At 44.4% G+C, this 26,451-nt stretch overlaps 1 protein-coding gene across 2 annotated transcripts in view; it reads left to right on the top strand.

Moving 5' to 3' along the window:
- The first annotated feature begins 5,308 nt into the window (after positions 1 to 5,308).
- GLRX3 (glutaredoxin 3) overlaps positions 5,309 to 26,451 on the top strand; it is a 31,063-nt gene continuing 9,920 nt past the window's right edge. Inside the window, exons 1-6 of one of the 2 annotated variants that reach the window (XM_060033830.1) lie at positions 5,309 to 5,417; positions 11,106 to 11,214; positions 19,282 to 19,356; positions 20,060 to 20,261; positions 25,138 to 25,310; positions 25,548 to 25,609. In XM_060033830.1, the coding sequence (XP_059889813.1) occupies positions 5,329 to 5,417; positions 11,106 to 11,214; positions 19,282 to 19,356; positions 20,060 to 20,261; positions 25,138 to 25,310; positions 25,548 to 25,609 (710 nt within the window). In that variant the 5' untranslated portion in view covers positions 5,309 to 5,328. Of the gene's footprint in view, positions 5,418 to 11,105; positions 11,215 to 15,177; positions 15,201 to 19,281; positions 19,357 to 20,059; positions 20,262 to 25,137; positions 25,311 to 25,547; positions 25,610 to 26,451 lie in introns of those variants that run through there. The other variant, XM_060033831.1, reaches the window with a different exon arrangement.

The following is a 26,451-nucleotide window of genomic DNA, read 5'->3' as shown; positions in this document are numbered from 1 at the left end:
GTTGACAGAGGAAACATCACAGCCCATTCCCACTTCCCTATCCCAGACTAGTTCTTGGTTATCAGGGTGATAGTTGTAGCATCCCAGTTGCCAGGGAGGCCCTTGGGCCAAGGAGAACAGGGCTGGTCACTTGGTTGGACCCAGTGTCCAGTTTATCTCAACGTGGTTTGTGAGACAACCTTCCCAAGCCCCATTCTTGGGGCCGCCAAAGCTGATGGACAGCGGGGTGAAATTCCCTGGAGGGCTCCCGAGGGGCAGAACACAGACTGTCCACTTCTTAGTTACCCCACTCTCGGTCCAGGCCGGTGGTCCCTCAGCAGGACTGTGCCAGGGTGGGTGGCAGGGCTAGGGCGGGCCGATGGGGGTCGACTTCCGAGAATGTGGTCCAGGGATTCTTCTCTGGGGTTCTGGTCAACCCGTTGGGGCTCCCGGGAGGGGCGTTTGTTTCGGCCCTTCCAGACCTGCGCCCAGCCGTGGTCACGTGGCCACGACCCCTGCTCCGGGCCACCACGTGGATGGAGCCCGCAGCATTGGGACCCGGGGCCACCCCAGCTCCGCGCGGACTCCTCCCCGGGAGCTCTGTGTCGGCAGGTTCTCAGCAGACGTGCGGGTGCTTATTTATGCCATTTATAGTAGCTCGAGAAGATGTTATCGCAGCTTGAGAACGGAAATTAAAATATGTATCTTTCAGGTGCAAATCTACTGTACTTACAGTTTTACTGTTTCTCAGCAGGGGGCTCCATTAATCTTGTAACAGTGAAATTCCTAAGGAAATTAATTCCCTCCAGTTGGGGTTATTCTCAACCGGCCTTCGGAGGCAGAGTGACTGGGATTTAGGAGTCTCTCTTAAAAGAGAGGGCGCATTGGCCATTTTCCTTGAGTAACAACACTTCTTAATGCCATGCTTTGCCCATTAAAAACCCTGTGTGTGTCTTGGCTCCTCGAGGGAGTGTTTACAAAAACCTAGCCAGGCGGGAATTCAATTCCAAATCCTCCCCTGTAACGACCAGGTGTTTTTCTCCACCTGGGTTATCTGTGCCCACCTAGTACTCAGCACTGTGCCCTGTTGGGGAGTAACACTGGGGCCCAGGAGGGAATGATGTGTCACCAAACGTGGGATGGCTAAAATATTTCCTCACCCATTCAGGAGCGGTGAAATGTTAGCTGTCGTTAAAAATAATTACACCTCAGCCACACAAACACATCCCTTTTGAACTGAGGTCCATTCACAGACACAGGGTGCGGCACCTTTGCCGCCAGGAAGGCCCCCTGCAGCCCTCTCTGAAGCTTGTGCTCTGCCAGGCCAGGACTTCAGCCGCCAGGACCCAGAGCCTCAGCTTCCCGGTCCCCATGGTCCCAGCCCCTGAGGTGCCACACAGCCTTCTCAGCAAAACCTAATTGCCCCATCCTTTGCAGGGCTGTGCTGCTTGGAGAGCTGTCCCTGGTTCCTGACCAAGTGGGCCGGAGAGCCCGGAGAGGCCCCTGCCCAGGGCCACGAAGTGTCACTGGGTTCCCTAGGGGGAGCCCTCTGCCCCAAGAGGGTATAGGATGTAGCTAAATGATGCTTATATATGGGTCAGCAGAATGTCAGTGTCTGGGATTAACCCACACTGGGGACAAAGGCCAAAATCAGCCCCAGCATCTTGCTTTCCTGTGGTTTTGAGTCTTCACGCACTAAGTTCTGTATGACAATGATGAGTTTTCCCCTCTGTGCCTGAACACGCTCAGAGAAGCAGAGGACTGGGCTCTCCAAAGAATGAGCAGCGTGCAGGATGGGGTGCAGTGGGGGCAGGACAGGGAAGGCCATGGAATGAGTCCCGGCACTGCCCCTTCCCTGCTGTGGCTTTGGGCAATTTCCTTAGCTATAAAGTGGGGCAGGTGTAACTGAACAGGGCGCTATGGGGCCTTCCCAGGACAGAACTGCACCCTGCCTCCCATGTCCTCTGCCTGACTCTCGTCTGCAGAAAAACTTTAGCCTCCTAGGCCTTGCCCAAGTTCCAAAGAATAAATTTAATCAGAGAAGTGAGAAAATGCGGAGAGAAAGGAAAGTGGTCAGCAAGACAAAATACTAGTTTAAACAAAGTCCAGGGCCTTTAGTTCCTCCTCAAGGGCTATAGATAATATTCTGAGCCATGTCCTTGGAGCTGTTTTGCAGATACTGAAGCCGCTACCAGGTGGAAGAAGTTAACTGCATGCTGCCCACAAGCACGCAGAGCCCAGACCAGCTGGAACCAGAAGGTTGATGATGTTGACTCTCGATGACCTCACCACCAAGCAATCAGAAGTATGTCCACGAGCTGATCACGCACCCCACAACCCTCCTCCCTTACCTGTCTTTAAAAAGCTTTTCCTGAAAGCCTTCGGGGAGTTTGGACCTTTTAAGCACTAGCTGCCTGGACTCCTTGCTTGGCTCCTGCAATGAATGCTGCACTTTCCTTCACCACAACCTGGGGTCAGTAGATTGGCTTTACTGTGGGTGGGTGAGAGGACCTAAGTTTGGTTTGGTAACACAGGCAGTGATGTCTTTGCATCATGATCTGGAAGCAGCAAGGACTTTGGAAAGCTGAAAAGCACTATATAGCTGTGTACACCCTTATCTACCTGTAACTCAGATGTGACAGCCCCCCAAAATGTGGCTTGGGCTCAGGGCTGAGTGGAATGGTCTTTGTTGTGAAATCAGAGCATTTTAAAGCTCAGAGATTCACTTGCTGAACATTAGGCCTGTTGATATCAATAGTGATAACAGCAAAAAGGGCAGGAGGCAGAACTGGAAAGATTTTTAGGGAGTTTTCCCAACTTTATTTTTAAGGTAGGGAGCATGCTCTCTAGCTGGTATATCCTGCTTTCAGCAAATTCCATTTAAAGAAGGAAAAATCAGGATTTTTAACAGTTACATTAGATGGGTGATTCTTGCATTTTTTGAAAAAGATTCACTATTGCACATTTCCCTAGTGTATTACAATTTCATTATTTTTAAATTACAAAGCCCATCCATGTTCTTTGAAAAAAATGCAAGTGAAATGTTTTTAGTATTGATGTGTAAGCTTCCTTCAAATTAGAGATATAATTCTTGTACAACATTTGGTGCAGATGTGTTTCCAAACATACTAACATTTCAATGAATGACTCCAAAGAAGTTTAAAAAACAAAAAAAGAAAAAGAAAAAATGCAGGTGACACTAGGAAGCATATAATGTAAAAGGTGTAGGTCCTCCCTTTAAAACTTCCCTATTTTCACTCTCTGGGCACAAGTTCTTCTAACACTTTGGAGAACATCCTTCTGAAGACCTTTTGCTATGCTACATTTAGCTATACGGAGTTACGTGTTTTATTTACATATAATTCTGTTTAAAAATGGTCATCAGAGCATACATCTTGTTTTGCAACATGCTGTTTTCTCCCTTCCCGGTGCATTTTTTCATAGTAGTCTCTAGATTTTACTTACGGTTTTTAAAAAAACTAACCTTTTTATTTTAAAATGATTGTAGGGTCACATGCAGTCATAAGAAATAACAGAGAGAGATTCTGCCTATGCTTTTCCCCAAAGATAGCATCTTGAAACACTGTAGTACAATACCACAACTAGGATGATGATATTCATACGATCTGTCCATCTTCTTCCATTTCTCCAGTTTTACTTGTACTCTTTGTGTGTATTTCGTGCGTTTAGGTTTGTGTACCTACCACCAAAGTCAGGATACAAAACAGTTCCTCACCACTCTCTTATTGCATTTTAGATAATGGAATTTACCATCTTCAGGAACACCCACTTCTCAGGATGAGGCACATATGTAACTAAAGACCACTTTCAATCACTGGAGCAGAGTTGCCCAAGAGAAAATACAAAGTGAGCCACAAATGAAAGTCACCTATGTAATTTAAACATTTCTAGTAACCACATTTAAAAGGTAGAAAGAGGTAAATTTAATTTTAATAATGTTTCACAAAACCCAGTATATCAGAAGTAGTATTTCAACATGCAATCAATGTAAACATTATTAATGAAATATATTACATAATTTTTTTTTTTTTTTTTTTGTAATAAGTCTTTGAAACTCCACAAGCCCACTTCTCCACCAGCTGCAGGTAGAGAGCATGTACTGAGCACCTGCCACGTTCTTGGCTCTAACTTAGGCACTGGGACAGAGACTCAGTTCCCGCCCTTGATGAGAACCGGGACTGGTGGAGACTACAGGTGCAGTTCTAACCCGGTGAGATGTGCACGTGGTAGAAGGCACATAGGTGCCCTAACACCCACGGGAGGATCCATGGGGCCTGCCCTCAAACTCAGTGCAGAGCCCGAGGACCTCCAGGAGGAGCCTCACGTGTCTGGGTGGAAGCGATGGCTTCAGTAAGATGGGAGCTCCAGGAGTGGCTCTTTGGAGAGCAGGCGGGGTGCAGTTTGGGGAGAACCAAAAAGACTCCCCCGGCCCCAGGGCAGATGGATGCTGGGCTCCGGAGGCAGGGGAGGGCGCTTGGCTGGCGGCTGAGGTTTCCCTGGTTATTGAGGATACTAGGACCATGGACAATTTTACCCAGGCCGGAGAGTGTGTGGGAGTTATAAGCAGGGGAGGTGGAAAGGTGGTGAGCGGACACTACCTGGGGCGTCAACATTAGGCGATGCCAAGGAGAGCCAGGGAAGACCCGAGGTTAGAGGAGCGTGGGGCCTGCGGGCCTGAGTGAGAGGGTCCTGGGGCTGGGCCCGTGGTGCCGGAGGCGGCCCAGCTGCCCAGGCCGTGCTGCTCGGAGGTCACAGTGGGTGATGGGCTGTGCCCTGGCTGCGCCCAGGGATGGCCCCGCCGGCGGGTAGGTGGCGGGCCACGCGGTGGCGCGGGTTCGGGCTCTTCAGGACCGAGTTCGAAGCCCCTTGTCAGTGTTGAGGTTCGGAGAGGGCGCAACCTCCCTTTCCCTAACCTCCCATTCCATCCCCACCTTTACGTAATTTCCTTTTAGCTTAAAATTTCACTTTGTTAAACATACACTCACATCACACACACACTCACATCACACACACCATTCACCCAGCTGCCGTAGGAGTTGCAAGGAACGTACGGCGCCCCGACATCCAGGAACCCCAGAGGCCAGGATTCCTGAGAGTCCGGAGCCCCAGGGGTCAGGAGCCTGGGGCTCTCACTTGGCCCGCGGGTAAGCCCCAACCTCCCGCGTTTCACCGGCTCCCGGCTTCCGCGCGGGCCTACAGGGCGGGGCGGGCGCGGGGGGCGGGGCTTCCGCGCGGGCCGGAGGCGGGGCGGGGCTTCCGCGTGCAGCCGCCCGAGCCCCTCCCCCATCGACCGCCCGCGCTCGATTGCTCTTGTCTGGCGGCGGCAGCATGGCGGCGGGGGCGGTTGAGGTGGCGGCTGCTGTTGTGGAGGTCGGCTCAGCCGGGCAGTTTGAGGAGCTGCTGCGCCTCAGAGCCAAGTGAGCGGGGCGGCGGGCGGCAGGGATGAGGGGAGGCGGCGGGGGCCGGCCGCGACGGCTGCCCGGCTCCCTCGCACCCGGCCCGGCCTGGGCGGAGCGGCCGGCGCGGCCCGGACCCCGAGGCCAGGTCCCCGCCCCGGAAGGGGAGCGGGGTCCACCGCAGACCCCCGGCCCTCCGGGCGCCCCGAGGCCCGGGTCCCGCCCTGCAGCCCGGCCCGGCCTCCCGGGGCGCGGCGACGCGGGGACTCAGCCGCGGGTCGGGGGTGGGCACGGAGACCCCGGCCCCCGCCCGGTTCGTCACGGGCGGGAGGCGGAGGAAGGCCTAGCTGGGTCGGCGGTCCTGCCTCCTTTCCGAGGGACGTTTAAGGGTGTTGGTGATGGGGCAGAGCGCACTGTGTGGCGCTGTCCGGGCCGAGGACGCGGGTTTCCTGTTTCCTGGACGGGCTCAGCCGCGGTCCGTTCTGGCTTGGCCCACGTGCCCCTCGCCCTTGGGACGGCGTCTGAAGGAGACCCACCGGGATGCAGAGGCCGGGCCTGGGGGAACACATGGAAGCCCGGAGCTTGCGAGTCGGCGCCGGCGGGCGGGCACGGGGCCTCCGCAGCGGTCTCGCGGCTTCCGCTGGCCGAGCTCTCGGGGACTGGGCGGTGTCTCGGGGCATGGCCGGTGGGGGCGGCGGAGCGCCAGCCGATTGCCCGGAGCCAGCCCCAGAGCCGCTGCGCACGTTTCTTAACCAGGTCTCAGGAGTGTCCTCTGCGGTGAGAGGGGTAGGACAGTGCCCACCCGGGGGTGTGGGAGCGGACACGCGTGCTGCCTGTCCTCGCGGCGCCTTCGCGCCCGGGCTCTTCTGCGTGCGGCGGCGCGGCTGCGCGGGCTCGCTGGCAGTGGAAGCGTATCGGCGCGAGTGCAGGAGCGGATCGCGGTTGGAAGCGGGTAGTGAGTACGCTGGCGAGTGGCTGAGCTGCGGAGTGCGGGTGCGATGGGAGAGTTCCCGTCTGGCTTCGCCGCCGTGCTGAAGTTAAAGGTGTTCACCAGAGCCGCTCTTGCGGCATTTCCGGTCTTGCTGGGAAACTGCCAGAAACGGGCGAGTGGGGCGGGGGGGGGGGCGCGAAGGGAATGACGTGGACTCATTGATGAAAGGTGATTCATCCAGCGCTCCCCCCATCTTACGGCGGCCCACTTATGGAGTGCCCCAGAGGCGGCGTCTTGAAAGGAGCAGGGCTCGGTTGGACCTGCCCTTCGTAAGTGTTCACGATCACCTGGAGGACTATTTTGCTTTTTGTGTGTTTAACATTTTTGATTTTATGTATCGTTTTTTAAAGAAAAAAGTCATTAAGACATCACGGTTGAAAAAGTTTAAATGTTAATTCTTGCCACGGGCCCGTACTTGAAATGATCCGGAAACCAATATACCTTTTTCGTGGTGATGAGTTTAAATGGGCACATGGGAAGGAAGTGATGCCTGGCATGTGCGGAAGGAACAAATCTCTGCTATTTTTGGTGAAATTGGCAGCATTTCAGAATATTAAATAGTACTTGTTAATGTAGTTACTTAACGTCTACTTTACAAATCTTCATATCCCAGTATTAAAATTTCATGTGAATTGAAAATTTTTTTGCTTAAGTCAAATAATCAGATGTTTATATGTTACTGAGACCTCAGTTGGTCTATACAGTGGGGATATTAATACCCATTTACAGAGTAATTAAGGTTTTTACCCATTTGTAAAATATTTAACAGAGTCTAATATTATATGATCTTAATAGATGGTAGCTGGTGTTACCTGCAGAGGAATAACTATAAGAGAACACCTGTAATAACAGAGAAACAACCATTTATCAATCACTAATTATCTTACTGAAAAAGAACCAAGGTTCATTACATTGTTTAACATCACAGTAGTTAGGATTTGAATCTCGTCTTTCTCTAAAGGTTTTCCTTCAACAATGCACCCTGCATATTGGGCTGTCCATGAAGGTGGAGAGAATACTTACGTATAATCCAAGAGAGGGTGACAGCGTTTGTTTGTTTCAGGTTTATGTCCTTATGATGTTAGGCATCGTGTACCTAATTGGAAAGTGGAAGTTAAGCATCTAAATATGAGAATATTGTGGATAATGTAAAATAACAACGTTAATATCATTCTTTAATGTTTTCAAAGTGCGTGCATAGTTTTGTTTGATCTTCCCAACCTCCCAGGGTGTTACTGCTGCTTAACAGATGTGGAAGTTAAGTTACTCTTCCAAGCCACATTAGGAGTAATGGAAGTTAAGTTGTGTACGTGTACTTTTTTCTTTTCTTTTTTACTTACGTTGGCACATACTGTTACAAAGTTTGGTAACTTATGTTAATTTTTTAAAAATGTACTCGTGAGCATTTTCCCACGTCATTAAACATTCTTTGACACACGATTTTTAATGGCTTTATGATATTTTATTGTATGACCATTAAGAAAACTATCTTGTTGAACAATAGATTTTTACAGTTATTTGCTGTGTAAAATACTGGGAAAATATTCATATACGTACATTTTTGTCTCTTTAATGACTTCTGTAGGATAGATACTTGGAAGTGTGTAAGTATCTTGAAATTTCAGGAAGGTTCCAATTTAGTTTTTACTGGTAGGATATGAAAGTGCCATCTCACTTTATCCTTTTTTCATTGAATATTATGATTTTAAAAATCTTTTTTCAGTTTGGTAAAAAGTGGTATCTAACTTTTAAGAGATTGAGGTATTAACTTATATACTGTAGTAAAATGCACAGATCTTAATTGCTGGGTGTGATGAATTTTGGCATTTGTATTAACACAAGTATCCATCATTCAGGACAAGAATGTAGAGCCCCAGAATGCTCTTCAGGCTCTTTCCAGTAATCCCCCACCAGTGATCTGCCTTCTGTCACTGTAGATGAGTTGTGCCTCTTCTTTTACTTTATGTAAATGGAGTCGCAGAACTCCTGGTCTTTCATGTCTGGGTTGTTGTGCTCAGTGTGTTTTGGGGATTCATCCATGCTGCTGCGTATCTGTAGTTGGTTCCTTTTTTATTGCTGAGTGGTATTCCGTTGTGTTAATATACAGCAGTTTCTCCAGTTTGTGGACATTGGGTTACTTGCAGGTGTCGGCTGTTATGCGCCAGGCTGCTGTGAACATTCCTGTGCAGTCGTTTCGTGGGCCTGTCTTCCTTCCCACCATCCCTTAGGCCGCAGAGGCCCCCTGCCACGCTGTGCAGAAGCTCTGAGAGAGGAGGCTGGAGTAGGCCGAGGCTCACGCGGGAGGCTTTGCAGGGCCAGGTAGCTCACTTCTGCCCTGCGTCCCACTGGCCACAGCTCAGTTCCAGGGCCCCAGCCCGGGACACAAGCGAGACTGAGAGGTGTAGTCTAGCTGCATGCCCGAGAGGAAGAGGCAGCAGGGATTGGTGAAATACTTCCTCCATAGTCTCTACCCACCTACCCACGTGTTGAAGCTCCTGCCTTCTGCTGCTGCACTTGGTACCCATGGAGTAGGGGCCCTGCCATGTGTCCTTTCCCACCTTAGGCGGCTCTGCCTTTAGAGCCTCCTGCTTTACTCTTGTGTGCCCCTGGGCAGCCCTCCCGTCTTCCTCGGTCCTGTCTGTGACCCCTGTCCTCCATTTTCCTTCGTTTCAGCACATGACCTTGCTTCCTACCTGGAAAACAGGACTTCCAGAAGCATCTTCCAGAGCTCTTCTTCGACTTGCCCCTCCCCTGACACCTACACATTTACTTGTAGCTTCACCCATTCTTGAATCCTTTGCTCTTGACCCGGAGGAGATTGTCCCTCTTCTCAAGGCGAATTCTTCTCTGCTCTCAGTTTCCCTCTCCTGCCACCTTTGAGACCTTGAATCCTTAGCTGTCTCTCGTGTCTTCAGCCTCTCCCTCCCCATTTGCACTCTGTTCCCTCACAAAATAAACGATGAAAATTCTCTTGTATTGAAAAAAGCCCATTCCTTGATCCTGTCTTCATCCTTGCTGTCTCTCTGTTTACAGCCCAGTCTCTTACAGAGTAGGTTTCTAGCCGTCTCTGCTCCTCATCCTCAGTCCAGTGGTCTACAGCTGCTTCTGTCGTCCACTGGACTTAACTCTCACTGTTGCTGGTTGCCCTTCCTGCTGCATTTGATAATTGTCTCTCCTTCCTTCTTGACTTCTGGGAGACCCTAGAACCTTGCTGTGTGCCTTTTAGGTCCCTTCTCTGGTCTACCACCAGGGCTCCTTTACCGCCATCTGTCCTAACTTAGTGTTGATGAGCCCCAGAGGCTCTGCCCTCGGCCTCCTCTTTATCCTCCTGCATGGATGAGCATGCTGCCGGCGCTGTTTCTTGATTCCCAGATCTGCAGATCAGGCATGGACTTCTTTCCTGAGCTCCAGTCTATCACAGCCCACTAGACTTCCTTTCCTCTCAGGTTGGCAGCTTCTGTACTGTGATTCGTGGCTAGTGCTATCACTAGCCATCAGTCACTAAGCCAGGAACTTGCAGGTACTGAAATTTAGACTGTGCTCCAGTGCCACCAAATCCTGCCCCCAGCTCTCTGAAGTCCCCAGTGCCTCCCTCGGCTTCCGGCCCCCAACACTGCATGGTAGGCTCGTCCTCCTCTCAATACTTAGCTCACATGAGCCAAGTATTCTATTCCTTTCCTTGCCCAAGGTTAGTTGTCCTTTGTTTCCTTCCTCCGTGTAACATATTTTTCAATGTATTTTCTTCCTGGGTTTTCAGATTTTTTTGTAGTCAAGGGGGATTATATTTGAATTTGGAATTCTGTAAAACTGAAGGGTTTTTCAGTTGGGTATGAGGATAGAATTAAATATATCTTTGCCAAGATAATTTTATATGAAAATAGTTGATAGATACTGAGATTCTTGAGAATTTCATTGACAATTTATTAATCGCTATTCTGTCTGTTCATACTGTCAATTTTTAGAAAATCTTCTGTAGCATAATAAAAGTATGTGAAAAACAGCTCCCTTTTTTTCCCTTTGTTTTCTGCTTACATACCTTCATTTGCAACATTTTTTTTTTTTTTTGCGCTAGGCGAGCCTCTCACTGTTGTGGCCTCTCCCATTGCGGAGCACAGGCTCCGGACGCGCAGGCTCAGCGGCCATGGCTCACGGGCCCAGCCGCTCCGCGGCATGTGGGATCTTCCCAGACCGGGGCACGAACCCGCGTCCCCTGCATCGGCAGGCGGACTCTCAACCACTGCGCCACCAGGGAAGCCCTGCAACATTTTATTTGTATTCCTATGGTCACTTCATCACAGTACCATGTCTAAAAAGTAAATACTAACATGAGTAGTAGTAACGCATATGCAGTCATTTTTCACAAACGTTGTGCCTTGACTACAGAAACCTAGTTTCCATCTTTCTTTCCTAAGGGTCTCAAAATAGAGTTAATTTACGTGGCTAGTAGTTGAGGTGGATGAATATTCAGAACCACTTCATGTGAGCTAAGTATTGACTCAAGAAATATCATTAACTTGGAAATTCATCCAAAAGATTCTCAAGACCTTGCAAGTTGTTATATTTCTGTCTGTGTTTAATATAACAAGATTCTAGCAGTACAAAAACAATTCAGGCGGTCCTTGTACAGGTTTCTTTGCTAATGGAATTTGATCTGCATCAGTATTTGCTTATTTCTAAAGCTACTGTATTTTTAAAAACTGCATTTTATGGATTTACAGGTCCCTCCTTGTAGTCCATTTCTGGGCACCATGGGCTCCACAGTGTGGTCAGATGAACGACGTCATGGCAGAGCTAGCCAGAGAACACCCCCAGGTTTCATTTGTGAAGGTACTGTATTTTCAGTGTCATGTCTTTTAAGAATTTAATTCTGATTTATGGGTTAGACTACATTTTATTAACATATAAGGGAGGACTGGTGTGGGATTCCTCATGTTCATAGCTGGCGTTGGGATCACAGTAGATTATTCTTAAACATCTTAAAATGTTTTTGCATTTTTCAAGTACCGAGTGGTGTAAAACTCACCACACTTTCCCTGACACATGCTTGGTTGGGAGGACAGGATGGCAGTCGGGGGAGTGTCTACGTGGGCAAAAAGCAGATGAGATCATTCATTTTGGGGAATTGTGGTTGTAGTATAGTAAAGATAGTAACAAGACTTACTTCATTGAAAAGCTAGGTGTGACATGGAAAGTGATTCAAGAAAGAGTGTGTGAAGGCCGCTGTAGGGACCGGGGCAGTAGGAAGAGGTTGCTGTCCGGACCGGGGAGGTGCAGACCTGCAGGAGAAACTGAGTTCTTCTGACCTGCCAGGAAGCAGAGGAAAAGGAAGCCAGTCTCTCCCTTGCTGCCTTTGTTTTTTTACCCTGTTGTGCATGCTCTGCATTCCTGGTATCTTTCTTGGGTAGAGGCAGTACTAGGAAAGTGAGAGTTGTGACTGGATTAGCTCACTAGGTTTAAGCACATTTAACGTTATCAATCAGGACTTAGTACTCATTTAAGCAGCAGGGCCCAAATAAGAGCTGAATATCTTAGAAATGAAATTTTGGGAAGGGAGAAAGCTGAATCCTTAGTATTTAAAAAAGCAGACAGGAAACCAAAGCTTTATTTTTATTTTTTAAAAATAAATTTATTTATTTATTTTTGGCTGCATTGGGTCTTTGCTGCTACGTGCAGGCTTTCCTCTCGTTGTGGCGAGCAGGGGCTACTCTTCATTGCGGTGTGTAGGCTTCTCGTTGCGGTGGCTTCTCTTGTTGCGGAGCACGGGCTCTAGGCGTGTGGGCTTCGGTAGTTGTGGCACGCGGGGCTCGGTAGTTGTGGCACGCGGGGCTCAGTAGTTGTGGCTTGTGGGCTCTAGAGCGTAGGCTCAGTAGTTGTGGCGCGTGGGCTTAGTTGCTCCGCGGCATGTGGGATCTTCCCGGACCAGGGCTCGAACCAGTGTCCCCTGGATTGGCAGGCGGATTCTTAATCACTGTGCCACCAGGGAAGCCCAAAGCCTTATTTTTTAAAACCAGGGTTTGTGAGTTCAGAGGATATGTTGGCAAGTATACCTGTATATGGGGTTAAAAGTGACATCAACTGTATTGCTTGTATGCCGCTTTTTATGTAAACTGAAGACCCAGAATTCCGACATACTAATCCATTTGTATAGTGAGTGATACAATTTTCAGACAGTTTCTATATAAATAAGCGTGCTTTGAATAGGTATTGCACTTAGATGGTTCAGAAATCAAAACAGTATACAAAGATGTACTTTGAGAAGGTCCGCCCCACTCCTTCCCCTGTCAGCCCTGTTGTCCCATCCCGTAAGTAGCTGCTTGTATTAATTTTGCATGAGTCCTTCCAGTGTTTCTTTATGCAGATAGAGCAAGTATGAATGTAACGGTTAGCTTTTTAAAATTTAAGGACTTATTTAAAATTCCAGTGAAATGTGTAATGAAACCTTAGAATGTAACCCTAAAATGTTCAATATAAATAATGGAAGGGAACATTAAAACTGCATGTTTGGTCAGTGATAAAAGATAATGATTACAAGTGAAATGAATGATTAAACATTCAATCATAAGATTAATCAAGATGATGGTAATTGTTGTAAGTCTGCTTTTATGTGTATAATGTTACTGGTTTAAGTAGCACATTGTTCTTAGCTGCCATTTGAATGATTTATTTAAAGTGACTATAGAATTACTTCTCACATTGGTACCAAACTTGGCAGTGAGACTTTAAGTTGTTCAAGTGCTTAAGTGTCTCAGCACGCCAAGGGTTGGGAAGCCCTTATCTGTTGGGGATACCTGAACCCAACTGCACCTGCCATTCACGGAGAGGGTGACAGGGCTAGGTGGGTAGTTTGCCCAGGTCGTTACTTTCTGCAAATTCATTCTGTGGCATAGTTTTTCTTGCTTAGACATCCTCAAAGGTAAAGATCATGTGCGTGGAATTTGGAAGGTAGGTACTTTTAAAGGCCACAGTACTGAACAGTAGTCAGCCCAGGAGAGGTAAAATATTTGAGAGCTCTCTTGGCATTTCCCAGTAAGAGAGGCATGTGGTTCATTTCAAAACAGCTTTCTCAGTGAGAGCTTTGTGAAACTTCTAGGGTATAGAATTGATGTTCTACCACCCTCTGTTTCTTTTGATTTCTTGGTCTTTTTTTTTTTTTTTAAATGACAGCCATCATTCAGCATTTTTGACTTTGACGTATAAGAGGTTAGTTCATTCTATGACTTAGATTTACAGAATCATTATATAGATGGTTTTAATCACAGTTTGTGATCATCAACAATTCCTTATTTTGTAGAAGATGGTAAAATAATACCGGAGAAAAGCTAGCATACATTTTTGGTCCCAGTAGTTTGTGCTCATTGGAATAGGTTGCTGAAAGGCAAGATTTTCACATGTATTGCATCTGAATCCCTTCACTTCCTGGACTGATGATATGGTAATAAAGTACCTGTGCTCCTTCCTGGTGCCATGTTTAGGCCGTGTGCTGGTTGCACTCACCTGCATCGGCTGCCATGTCCAGTCAGGTCCTGGGGCTGTGTCCCACCCTGATGTTCTCACACCTTCAGGGGCATGGGGGAGATCCATGAGTTATTTCTGTTGCTGGAAGTCTCACAGAAACCTTCGTTTGTTCAGAATAAAATTAACCAGCTAATTAAAATATCAAGTGCCTTTGCTTTTCAAATTATGTAAAGTCAGTTTGTTAGCATTTAAAATGGGAATACATGTTTATCATTAAATCAAATTGTTTGGTAGATAGACTATTTCAGGATAGTTTCTGGTAGGGGGTGAGAAGGAGGAAGAATAGTATTGGGTCATGAAATTGGGTACCACTAGTCATATTCATGGTCCAAGTCAAATCCATCTTTTTTTTTTTTTTTTTTTTGTGGTACGTGGGCCTCTCACTGTTGTGGCCTCTCCCGTTGCGGAGCACAGGCTCCGGACACGCAGGCTTAGCGGCCATGGCTCACGGGCCAAGCCGCTCCGCAGCCTGTGGTATATTCCCAGACCAGGGCACGAACCCGTGTCCCCTGCATCAGCAGGCGGACTCTCAACCACTGCGCCACCAGGGAAGCCCTCAAATCCATCTTTTAATAGGAGTGGCAATTTATTTTAAAAATTTTGTAGTTGATTTTATTATTTTATTTTTTAAGTAAAGATTTTGTGTATTTAAGGTGTACAGTATGATGATTGAAATCAAATCCATTTTGTGTGAAGTCTTTCTTGTGTACCTCCGTGGCTTTTTCTTCCCCCCCTCTTTCCTGTCTCTCCGAACTTAGTCTGTGCCATTGTTTGGACTGTTAGTCGGGGAATATCTTATCTGCTCTGTCATTTTATTCCCGTTTTGTTGGTTTCTTGACTAGATGGTGGGATACTTGAGGTAGAGACCTTTACCTTACCATGTTTTTTTTTGTTGTTGTTGTTTGTTCATTTTTGTTTTTGTTTTAAATTGCTTTCCTTTGTGCAGGTGGGAGCAGAGACTACTGATCAGTTTATTCGGCATCTTAGAGAGCATGTGTAGGATTCCATTTTTTAGGAACTCTAAGATGTCTCTCAGATAATTCTAGTAGAATTGTTACATCTTAAAAATAACCTAGTTTTAATCGATGCTGTCTTGGTAATAAAATAATACCACAATTAACATAGTTTATTAGCTGTTACTGGGCTAAGTTTGGTAAAGTGTTAAAAAAAGTTATCAAAAATGTTAATTTAAATACTATTTTGAAATTTATATTTGATTATCTGACAAATAAAGAATTTGATTTTGAAAATTTTTCCTTTTGTATCTTGTCACAGGGCAGAAAGAAGCCCTGTAGGAGGTATGACAGAATGTCCCGGAATGTCAGGTGGTTTTGTTTGTTTGCCTGTTTTATTGAAATATAGCTGATTTATACTGGAATGTCGAGTTTCATCATTCTGGCCTTAACCTTGGAGGCTCATTGCCACCACTGGCAAGTAGTCATTCCCATTTTGGCTTAGGAATAGTGACCACTGTTAGTTCAATATTCTGTTCAAAATTTATTTCTTGAACACTTAATTATATGCCACACAGTATGCTAGTTGCTGGGAATGTGGAACAGTAAAGGTACAGACAGTAAATGGGTAACACATAGTACCAAGGTAATTTCAGGTGGTAGTAAGTTCAGCAAAAGAAATGAATAGGCAGGTTATGAAAGGTGGGGACTTGGGTGGGTGGGGTGCTTTATTTAGGTTGGGCTGAAAAGGTGTATCTAATAAGTGAGAGTTAAAAAAATGAGAAGGTGGCAGTCATTGGAAGAGCTGGGAGAGAGCTTTTAGGTAGAGGCTTAGCAAGTGCAGACTTCAGAGGATCAGCAGTTGGCCAGTGGGGCTGGAGGATAGTGAAGGAGGAGAGGCTCTGACATGAAGTTGAGAGGTAGGCAAGGGCCGAGTGGCCTTGTGGGCAGTGGTCAAGTTTTGGTTTTATTCCAACTACAGTGGAAGTGACATAGTCTGATTCCTAAGTCGATTACTGTGGCTGCCATGTGGAGAATGGTTTGAAGGGGGTAAGGGTGCAGCCTAGAAGCAGGTATACTAGTTAGGAGGCTATTTCACTGGGCCAGGTGAGAGATGCCTTGGACACTAGTGGGGAGAATGTTGAAGTAATGTCGTGGTCTGAGTCGGCTTGTATTTTGGAGGGGGGCACCCAGGAGACCTGTTGATGGATTGGATGTCAGGAGTGAAGGAAGTAAAATTCGTCAAGGTTGTCTCCTTTTTGATTCGAGCAAGTAGATGGCTTAAATGAGATAGGGATGCCCTGGGGAGGAACAGGTTTAGTGGGAGATATCCAGTAGGGATCTGAGTGCAGATGTCGAGTGTGTGGCTTGGAGGCGAGAGGAGCGGTCTGGCCTGGAGAGAACTTGGGTGGCAGTACCATATTGGTGCTCCTTAGAGCAGGGGGTTGTATGAGACCGCTCTAGAAAAATGAGTGTAGGTGAGAGAAGCGGACTCAGAACCAAGTCCTGGGATGTGCAGCCATGTACTGGTTGGCCAGAGGTGAAGGAAGAAGCCAGGGATTCAGTCTGAGAGTTGGAGGAAAAGAAACCACAGAAAGCCAAGGGAAGGGTATCAGAGAAAGTGGGTGTGGTCATCCTTACTGAATGATACTGAAAGGTCAGTAAAGTGAAGAAAAAAGGCATAACCATTGGATCTGGTGAAGTGGCAGCAGGGCCGCGGAGAGTGGAGTGAGGCTGGAGCCAGACTGCCTTGCTCCACCGCCCAACGGTGGTGTGCTCTTGACCGTGTTACCTAGCCTCTTGAAGTTCCAGTTTCTTCCTTAAGACAGTACCTACTGTGACGGTTAAGTGAACTCAGTGCCTGAACGTACTTAGAACGGTGTTAGCCATTATCATCACGATGGTCAGTGGTGACCCTGGTAAATTGAAGGAGATGATGCAGAATTCCCTTCCTCTGGACTCATCTTGCTTTAGTAACACCTCCCTGCCCTCCTCCCCCTTCTCCACAGACACAAAGCACGCTGCGTGGGGAGGGGCCACGTTTGAGATTCACGGTATAGGAAGCACGTGGTTCCCCCAAAGGCCTTCCGGCTGGGAATCCATTCTGGAAGTATTCGTGTCTGTTTTGTCCTGAAGTCATGTATAAGTCCTATCTTTGAAATTTGACTATTTCTTGTTTGATTGTTGTAGTAGAAAAGTTAACCTAGTATAGGTGAAAAAAGCACAGGCTTTGTAGTCAAACAAACATGGGTTTGTTTCTCAGTCCTGCTGCTTATTAACTGTGTCTGGAGTGACCTCTTTACCTGGCTCCCTGTGAAGCTGAGATGATTACATGCCCCATACTTCCCAGGCTGTGACAGGTCTAGGTGCTCTCATGTAAAGGCATGTCGTGGTTTATGGCACAGAGCAGGCCTCCAAGGAAGGTATTAGCTCTTATTGGCCATCTTTGGTCTCTTCGGAATGCAGAAGAAAATTAAAATTAAAAATTTTTAGTATTTATACATTTATCTTCTGCTTCCATTGTTATTAACGGTTATGTTGTCTTACATCCAACGGAAGTATTTCTAAAGAGTTTTAGTGTTGTGAAGGTTTCGGACTTCAGGTGCCCTTGATATTCTGGGGAACGGCTTTGCCTTTAATGGTGCTCCTGGCCCAGGCTCAGGAGGATTTGCCTGTCACCATTGCCTGTGTCTTATTAAGATCTCGTCTTCTGGGAGCTCATTTAAGGGAGGCACGTGTAGCGATCCTCCTGGCTTCAGCAGGAATTTCAAGAGCATCATTTGCTTCCCAGAAGAGTTGTCAGTAAGGGACCCTACTGGAAACCAGCGGGAATGTGAGAAGAGATCAAGTTTCAAAAGCATATAGGAATTTGATTGTATGAGTCAGGATGCTGCTTGTTTTGTTCTGGTTTAAAACTCTATTATCTTGTTTCTACTTAGTGTTACCTGGTTTTTGATTTGTATTACTTTTCTGTTAGAATCCAGGAGTGCCAGCGATGGGGATCTTCACTGAGCCTGGCCCAGTCAGTGCCCAGTGTGTGGTGGGCACTCACCAGATGTTAGCCGAAAGACAGACAGTGATGCGCTGCCTTTGTCATCACCTTTGTGCTCTTCTTTGGTCTGAGTGTGGAACTGTATGAAGGAATATGGCACAGAAGTTTCTTATATCTTAGAAAGAGTCTCTTCTAAATAGCTGTCTCCAAGTGCTTTACCTTCTCTTTGTTCTTTTTTCAGTTTTATTGTACGTTTGACAACGACTTTAAAATGTATATAATTTTTCACAATGGAGAATGAAAATAATTTAAAATATTGTTTCAAAAGGGCGTTGTAAAGAAACGAGAATTAAGGTGATAAGAGAGCACCCAAGGGTGCATGGCCTGGAGACACACGCCAAAGACAGACGGCTGCTTCCCGCTTTGTCACTGCCGCCCGTTTGATGGGCTAGGGCTCCAGACAAAAATAGTGTCTCCAGCCCGGTGGGGATCTTTCACTCCTGAAAGAATGCAGTGTATATAGTTTAAACTCTTTAGCAGTAGAATTTATCAATAAATTTTATTTCCTACAGGTGTAGTGTGAATTTAGATTTTTATTGGTTTTCAGAGTTTATATTACATTGACAGTCCCCTGAGGGAAAGATACAATGTATCTCAGTCTTTCTCAAAGTATACAGTTTAGAAAGTCCGAGTAAAAAGCTTGAGGTAATTGTGTTTTAATTGTTTAGAAAGGGCGTTACTAAATACTGTTTAAGCTTATGTATCAGATACCACATCAGATCTTGTTGAAGGGCTTCAAGGAAATTGTCGAATACAATGTGGTCATCTTATTTAAAATGCATTTAAATGTATGAATAGACCCAGAAGCAAGTAACCTAGCAAGGTATCTGCTTTGGGTCCAACAGCCTTGCAGGAGTTAAAAGTAAAATTTATCAGACATCAATAGTTTATTGAAGAAATACTCCTTTTTGCTTCATAATTTGCAGAAGGCTGCAACTGTCAGTCATGATGTACTGCCTCTTGAAATTAGTCAATAGAGCAAACAGCAAGAATTGCTGTGGGCAGAAAATAAGCACTGTAATCATGACATAACTGGGGTCAGTGATTTATGGATTTCAATATAGTCGTAGCTGCATATGATTGAAAATTTACTAGGTCACTAGTGCACCAAAAATTTTATTCACAGCCTCCAGGCATCTTTTGAAATGTGCAACAAAATAAAAACCTCTGAACCTGTTTTGATACTGCAGACTCAGTGGATGACATGCCAGCCCAGTGGGTCTCATTTAAATGTAAATGTGTCATAAACTTTTGTAGCATACTCTTTAAAAACATCAACTACTTGAAGGGATAATGCATGTGAAACTGATTTACATATTGAAGTAGTAAAAAAGGATCTTTTTATAATCACGCTTAAATTCTTTTATTTTAAAGTTGGAAGCTGAAGCTGTTCCTGAAGTATCTGAAAAATATGAAATTAGTTCTGTTCCCACCTTTCTGTTTTTCAAGGTAAGGATAAGATGGCAGAAGAGGTCGTCTGCCTGCAGTGGGCCACGGGCTGTCTGTGCTGGTTCCTTTGCCCTCTCCCCTGCTCCCTAAACATTAGGCATTTGCTTGCTCCTGGCTTTGCCCTTCTTGTAGTCTCATCGTTTACTTGGCCTTAGGGGTCCTGGAAAAGGGGCATGGACTGTGGAGGTCCAGCCACCGGGATTGGAGAAAAATTCTAGATACATGGTTGTAAACCCAGAATGTTCCCTGAGTTGGGTCAGAAGTTGGTTGTTCGGGGCATGTGCCTGGACGTAATGAAACATCTGGCTGGTTCTGGTTTGATTAATGACTCCTTTAGGAGGTGGGTGCAAATCAGTGCTTCAGGGTACCTCTGGGTGTTAGCATGGTCCCCCAGGTACCTCATTTATACTTGAGTAGATTTGATCCCAGCGAGGGTGGGGAAATCCTTTCTGACCTGGTTTGAGAGGTAGTGCCGTTTTCCTAGTATGTTCCTAAAAAGAAAGAAGAAAATTATTTATTTCTAAAATTGAGATGCATAGCAGGTAATCTGTAATCAGAGTTTAAAAAACTTTTCCAGTGGTAATGTTGACCTCTTTAAAAACTGGCTAGAGCTATGGATTTGTGCTCGTTGTAATTTTAGAGCCTGAAATATAGAGATGATGAAGAAATGCACACATACTCTAAATGACTTTTTTAACTTTAGAATTCTCAGAAAATGGACCGATTAGATGGTGCCCATGCCCCAGAGTTGACTAAAAAGGTTCAACGACATGCGTCTAGCGGCTCCTTCCCACCCAGTGGTAATGAGCACCCGAAGGAAGACCTCAGCCTTCGCCTGAAGAAGTTAACTCACGCTGCCCGCTGCATGTTGTTCATGAAGGGAACTCCTCAGGAGCCGCGCTGCGGTAAGGGGCCGCTCGGAGGATACTCCCCGGGAGGGGCGCAGTTGAGGCGGTGCGCTCTGTGCAGGCTGCGCCATATATCTGAGACTTGTGTCCAGACACCCTTAGGAGAGCGGGACACGCTATAACTCCCAGGAGATCCTGTAATTAGGTGTGAGAACTCGTTTGCAGTGTAGACTCGGAGAATGTTGGCACCAAAAGGCATCTTGGAAATCATCTGATTCAAAATCTTTGTTGTCTACTACCCAAGTCCCAGTGAAGGTGACTTGCTCGGGTCGCTGGGTAGCAGAGTTGGGATTAGGTTCCGGCTGCCAGACTGCTGTCTCCATTAATGGGCTTTTGGGCTGTTCAGTTAATTTTGCTCTTAACACTTACCTCTCTTTCTTGGCAGCCTCCTTTTATTCACATAGTCCAGATTCAGCAGTTTGAAAATGTACAGAATTGCAGTAGTGTTCCTGTGTCTACCCGGTGTACTTCTGTTTTCTCTCAACGTCTCATGCCTGTATTATTCACCATTGATGTCAATTCCAATTTGTAGCTGCTCATAATTTAAAGATTCCCACTTCTGTGGCTTATAGTCACTCTTATTGTCTTACCACAGGTATGCTTGGAATTTTGTCCTTGAGTAAGTCTCAGAGTTATTTGGCCCCTCTGGTATTGGGGTTACGTTGTTCTCTTTTTACTGTGCCTTGTACAACATTATTATGCTGCATAATGGAGCATTTAATGCCTTTTGGTGATGCATGTTTGTTTCAACTGCACAGGAGGGATTTATTAAGACAGGTGGCAGGAAAGTTGAGTGCGTTATTGATGTGATTACTGCATGGCCAGTGTGACTTTATAATATAGCCAAGCTTCCAATATAAAGTTAATTGTAAATTCTTCCCTGTATAGTTAGCAAATTACATATTAAAGTATGAAACAGTCTAGTTTTAAACGTAAAGTTTCATGATGAATTCTGTCTTAGGAAGATAAAGAAATGGTTCCTTTTTCTCTCAGTTATGCTTGAAAATTTTCCTTGCCAGTATTTCCATGTCAGATGCCTGCTGTTTGTGTATTGAAAGGCTAACTTAGTCTATACTAGAGTTAACCAAAGATAGCAACAGATAGTCTCTGTGTTTTGGATGTTGGTTTTTAATGGATGTTGCAGCTGGTTCAATTTCTCCCATCAGGCATGAAAATCACTTCTGGTACTTTATGTGGTGACCTAATAACAGGGACTTAAATCAGTCCAGTGGATTTTATTTAATGCCTTCATTGAAGCCTGAAGTGCTGTAGAACTGGTTGTAGGATGTGGAGGAACCGGTGGGACAGGTTATACACAGGAAACCTACAGTAAAACCAGTAGAGTATTATTTCCTTTGGGAATGAACAGTAGTGTTCTCTTAATCGTTTCTGAATAATAACCTAATGAAATTGGCAGGTGGTAAAAACTGAAGCTTAGGGAAGGTATTCTGAGGCAGCAGAGGGGAAGGTGGTAGATATACTGGAAAGCCTAGCAGACTAGATGTCACGACAGGTGAGGTGAGCTGCAGTCCTAACTGCCCCTATGCCTGCCACCTGCCTTGATAACTTGAGGTACAAATCAGTTACCTTCCGTGTGACTTCACTTCTTCTTTGGGTGTTGGGGGTTGGAGCCAGTCTTGGAGAGCCTTTTCAATTCAGATGTGATATGATTATTCAAATAAATTAGAATTATACTTAGAAATAATCATTTTTCTGCTTACCTTTTCATTAGACTGGATTTATGATGTATTTCTAGCCATTTTTATATTAACCGTATGAGTGACATTTGGAAGACTGTACAAATAACGAGGTAGAATAAAAAGAAACTTTGAAACATTTCAGAGCAATAGGAAAAAACGCTGTATTATAGACATTTAGATAAATACTTGGGGAATTAAAAAAATATTTTGATACCTATTATAAACAGAGTTTCATTCCATACAGGTACTTATTTTATTGTTTATAATTTTTATAACTACACTTTAATAGGCTTTTCTGTTTCCCAGTATTTTGGTTTCTGTTACATCATGTCTTTCTATCGCATATAGTAAATAGATTATTTTAGAGTTTTGGTATTCTTTGAAAAAACATCTACTTAAGGATTAATTGGGAGTCTTTTATTGTGACTGTGCCCTGCTGCTTCCTTCACTGATGCTGCTCTGATTCTGTTTGTCCTTTTCTGTGTGCACTGCTACACAAACTGCCTTTATCTTCAAACTGTTCTTTTACAGGAATGTACACGACTTTCACCCTCTTCCTTTCTGAGCCTGTTTAGTGGACAATTGTTTTTGCTTTTCTGGTGGTATGTTAGAGATGAGGCGTAGGCAGAGCCTCCTTTATAAAAGAATGGCCATCAGTGCTTACGAGCTCAAGTGGCTGGTATTTCCATATTTTGCACAGCATTCACTTTGAAAGCACTACCGTCAGTAACACGCATTACTCCCTTTGGACGCCCGTTGTGGAGTAGAGCTACACTTGATTTTTCATTAGTGGGCCCCCACCTTGCTTTCAGTTAATCAGAAAAACATGAATGAATAACATTTAAATTTTGCATCAAGGAGACCTTGAAAGCCGTTTCGGGGTCTGCCCTGGAATCTACTTGGACTCAGCCCAGCCCCTGCACATTGCACATCTCTGTCTTCTCGACCTTCACTTTCGGGCTCTACCTAGAGAATGGTATGGTGTATTAGGAGCCTGACATGTTGATAGGGTCTCAGTCGTCAGAGAATTAGATTATCCTTATTCTGTGCTGCTCAGGAGGACAGGAAAGAGAGGGCTCTCATGTTTTAGGATGATTTTCAAGAAGAGCTGAGATGTACATCTTTTTAAACAGAATGATAAATCCTTCAACATGCAGGTTAATCACGTTATTTGGGAATTCTTGTATCTATTTCTACTAACAAAGCTTTTAGCAAAGCAAAAGGTATTTGAACCACAGTGCAAAAATTTCTCTTGCAGTGAGAGTCATCTAACTGTTTTACTTTTTAAATCAGACACAAAAACATTGCAGGTTCCACAGTGTTCTTTAGGGTCTCGTTGTTGTTACGTAGTGGGACAGTTAGGCTCCTTATTCATGTCTTCTGTCATGAGCAGAAATGATTGTGGGTAGAAATGGTGGTTCTGGGACAGTTAAACGTGGTTTTTCTACTTTTAAATATTTTTATTGCATGCATGCATTTTTCCTAAAAAAAAAGTGGGTATAAACATTTTGTTATTAGAATAAAGCCTTCTCACTATTTTATCCTTAAGCCTCTTTTATCCAGTCTGCCTCTTTAACCCTTAAAAATGCAACTCTACCAATCAATCTTTCTAGTCTGCATGTAATTGCCTAAAGCAAAAATAAAGCTTTTTCTCAGCCAGTTACAGTAGAAGTGAGTTAATATATTGGCAACAGAATAACTACCAGCAATCAGCCGTTAGCTGTTTACTAATGAACTCCCAGATGAATGAAAAATTTCAGAATCAGTGTTTTACTTCGGGCTGTACATGAACTTAACACTTCAGTTGTAGGAAAAGCAACTTATGTGCTATACAAATAAATACTGGTACTTCATCTCAATGAACGGCAGATCTAAAAATGTCTGGAGCCAGTAATAGATCCGTGTTTTAATAGTAAAAGTGCTTTTTGCATGACATCAGGTAAAGCCTCTTCATACAGTTAATTTTATACTGAATTTCATGGTTTGATTTTATTTAAAAATAATTGCAGATGCTGTTAAATCTTCCAGGAATTTTGAATCTGAAGGTTATTTTCCAGCGGATTACGACTGTTTGAAAACAAGAATGATGGAATGTGAAAGCGTAGAGTACAGAGTATTGAAAAACAATGGGGAAGAATGAGCTTATAGAAAGAAAAATACTCTCTTTTCAGACAAGACTAATAGGTTTATAAAAGACTGATATTCACACTCTTATTCTTCAGTACTAATGTCATAATAAGAAAATGATGTCAAAAAAGTACAGAACAAAAAAAAGTATAATCAAATCATGGAACATAAGATTGTCACTACAGTGAGGTAAAAAAAAAAATCACATTACATACTTTGGGGAATATAAATAGTTTTAGAAAAGAAACTGTCAAGTTATGACACCAGATGAGAAAGGATACCAGCAGTCTACTGACAGTTCATGTATAACAACAGAGAAGATAGCTCTGAAATCCAATGTGCTATATCCATTCTAGACTAAAAGAGAACACACTGCTTCTTGATTTTTAATTTATTCTGTTTAGGGATGATGAAAATTGAGAACTATTGAAATGGGTACGCAGTAAGTAGTAAAAGGGCAGTAGAAAGCAAACAGAATTGGGTTTCCAAGTATGGTCAAGTACTAGTTAAAAATAACAATTGTAGAGTTTTTTCCTCCACCTAGTGTTGATTCTCATAGATTCACAGAACAGCAGAGCTGGGAGGGACTGTCTGGGCATCCATGTCAGTCCCCTGATTGATGGGAAAGTGCAGGGGGGCAGAGGTGGCTGTCCAGGCCTGAACTGTGCCTCCCCTTGGTGAATGGAGCTGGTGCTGGGGCTTGAGGTCTCTGCTTTTTGGCCAGTACTGTTTTTCCTACAACAAAAATACCTAATATTGAAGAGGAACTTCGATAAATAAACATACTTTGTTTTTTTTTGTTTGTTTAAACTCATGATACTTTAAAAAGTTAAGCCATACCTGAGCATGTGATGTGGTTCAACGTCAGAGAAGGGGTTCTTGGACTTTGCTTCCTCATTACATACTACTCAGCCATGCTAATTACATCATTGGTAAAATAGAGGCAGGCATCTATGTTCAGTAGATAACATGTAATCTGAATTAATTTAAAATTGTGTGTATTTGAGAGAGAAGTTAAGTTCTTGATTTTCTTTTTCTGTATGCAGGTTTCAGCAAGCAGATGGTGGAAATTCTTAACAAACATAATATTCAGTTTAGCAGCTTCGATGTCTTCTCAGATGAAGAAGTTCGTCAGGGCCTCAAAACCTATTCCAATTGGCCCACCTATCCCCAGCTCTATGTTTCTGGAGAGCTCATAGGAGGACTTGATATAATTAAGGTTAGACTTGAGAAGACTAGACCTTATAAAGAATTTTCATATTTAAGCATGCTTTTATAAGTGCTGTATTAAATCTAAAGATAAATTTCTTAAGGTTCTACCTTTATGAATATGAATCTGAAATAAATACGGAGTATTTCTGATGAGGTGATTCATTAATATTTTATATTATGGCATGACCAAGGAGATTTATGTTATAATAAATGTTTCTTAAACTTACATGTATGTTTATTTTAGGAGCTAGAAGCATCTAAAGAACTAGATACAATTTGCCCCAAAGCCCCCAAGTTAGAGGAAAGGTAAGCATTTTAAAAGTTTCAGTCTGCTATTATTTTAAAAACATTTTTAAATTTTCAGTTTTTGCATTACTCTTTCTATGTAGAAATCAGAGACTTGCTTTTGTATGCCAAAGTCATAATTGTGTCATTTGCAAACTAGTCATGCAGACTTGGGAAGGTCTGATTTGGATGGAGAAAATTTTGTACCGATTTAATGATTATGTGGAGGATAGTCTTTGTTTGATAGAAATGTCATTGTCACCATGGAACGACCAAATTTTAGTTCTCTCCATTTCGGAGCTGGGATCCAGTTGTCTTGGCGTTCAGGTTTTAGTAGCGGTTCCAGCTCACAGCCTAAAGCTGGCTTACTTGTGTTTTCTTCTGTTGCTGTCACTATCCTGGTAGAACGCTGTGAAAAGTGGTTGAGTGTGGAAAGCAGATGCTGTGCATGGAGTTCGTGTGTAAACACTTGGGGGATTTCTCACTGCCTTTCGAAGAACTGTGGTAATTTAAAAATTTGAGGCGATTTTAGAGCTGTAAAATCTCTCTTAGTTTTATGAAGGATCTCAATCTGCTTTCAGAGACTTTATCTTATAGAAAGTTTGGGCTTTGGCCAGTAGGAAGACTTAAAGTTAGGATTTTAAATGTAATAAATATTAATTAATGTAGAGGATTAAAAAGCAATTTATTTTGAAATACAGCAGCATATCAGCCATTCCTAGTCGGGGCTTGACTTGGTAAGGTAAAACTTCCTGTTGTAATTTTCTTATCATTTAACATTTTGAGATTTTCCAAAAGTGTTTAATAATAAACACCTCATTTATCTGTTTCTGATTGATGAAGTAGTCCTCATAGTTTGCATA

This window comes from Delphinus delphis, chromosome 16, assembly GCF_949987515.2.
Source record: "Delphinus delphis chromosome 16, mDelDel1.2, whole genome shotgun sequence".
In the NCBI taxonomy this organism is placed as follows: Eukaryota; Metazoa; Chordata; class Mammalia; order Artiodactyla; family Delphinidae; genus Delphinus; species Delphinus delphis.
Note: the sequence above shows the minus strand (reverse complement) of the source record. Positions and strands in the feature narration are given on the sequence as shown.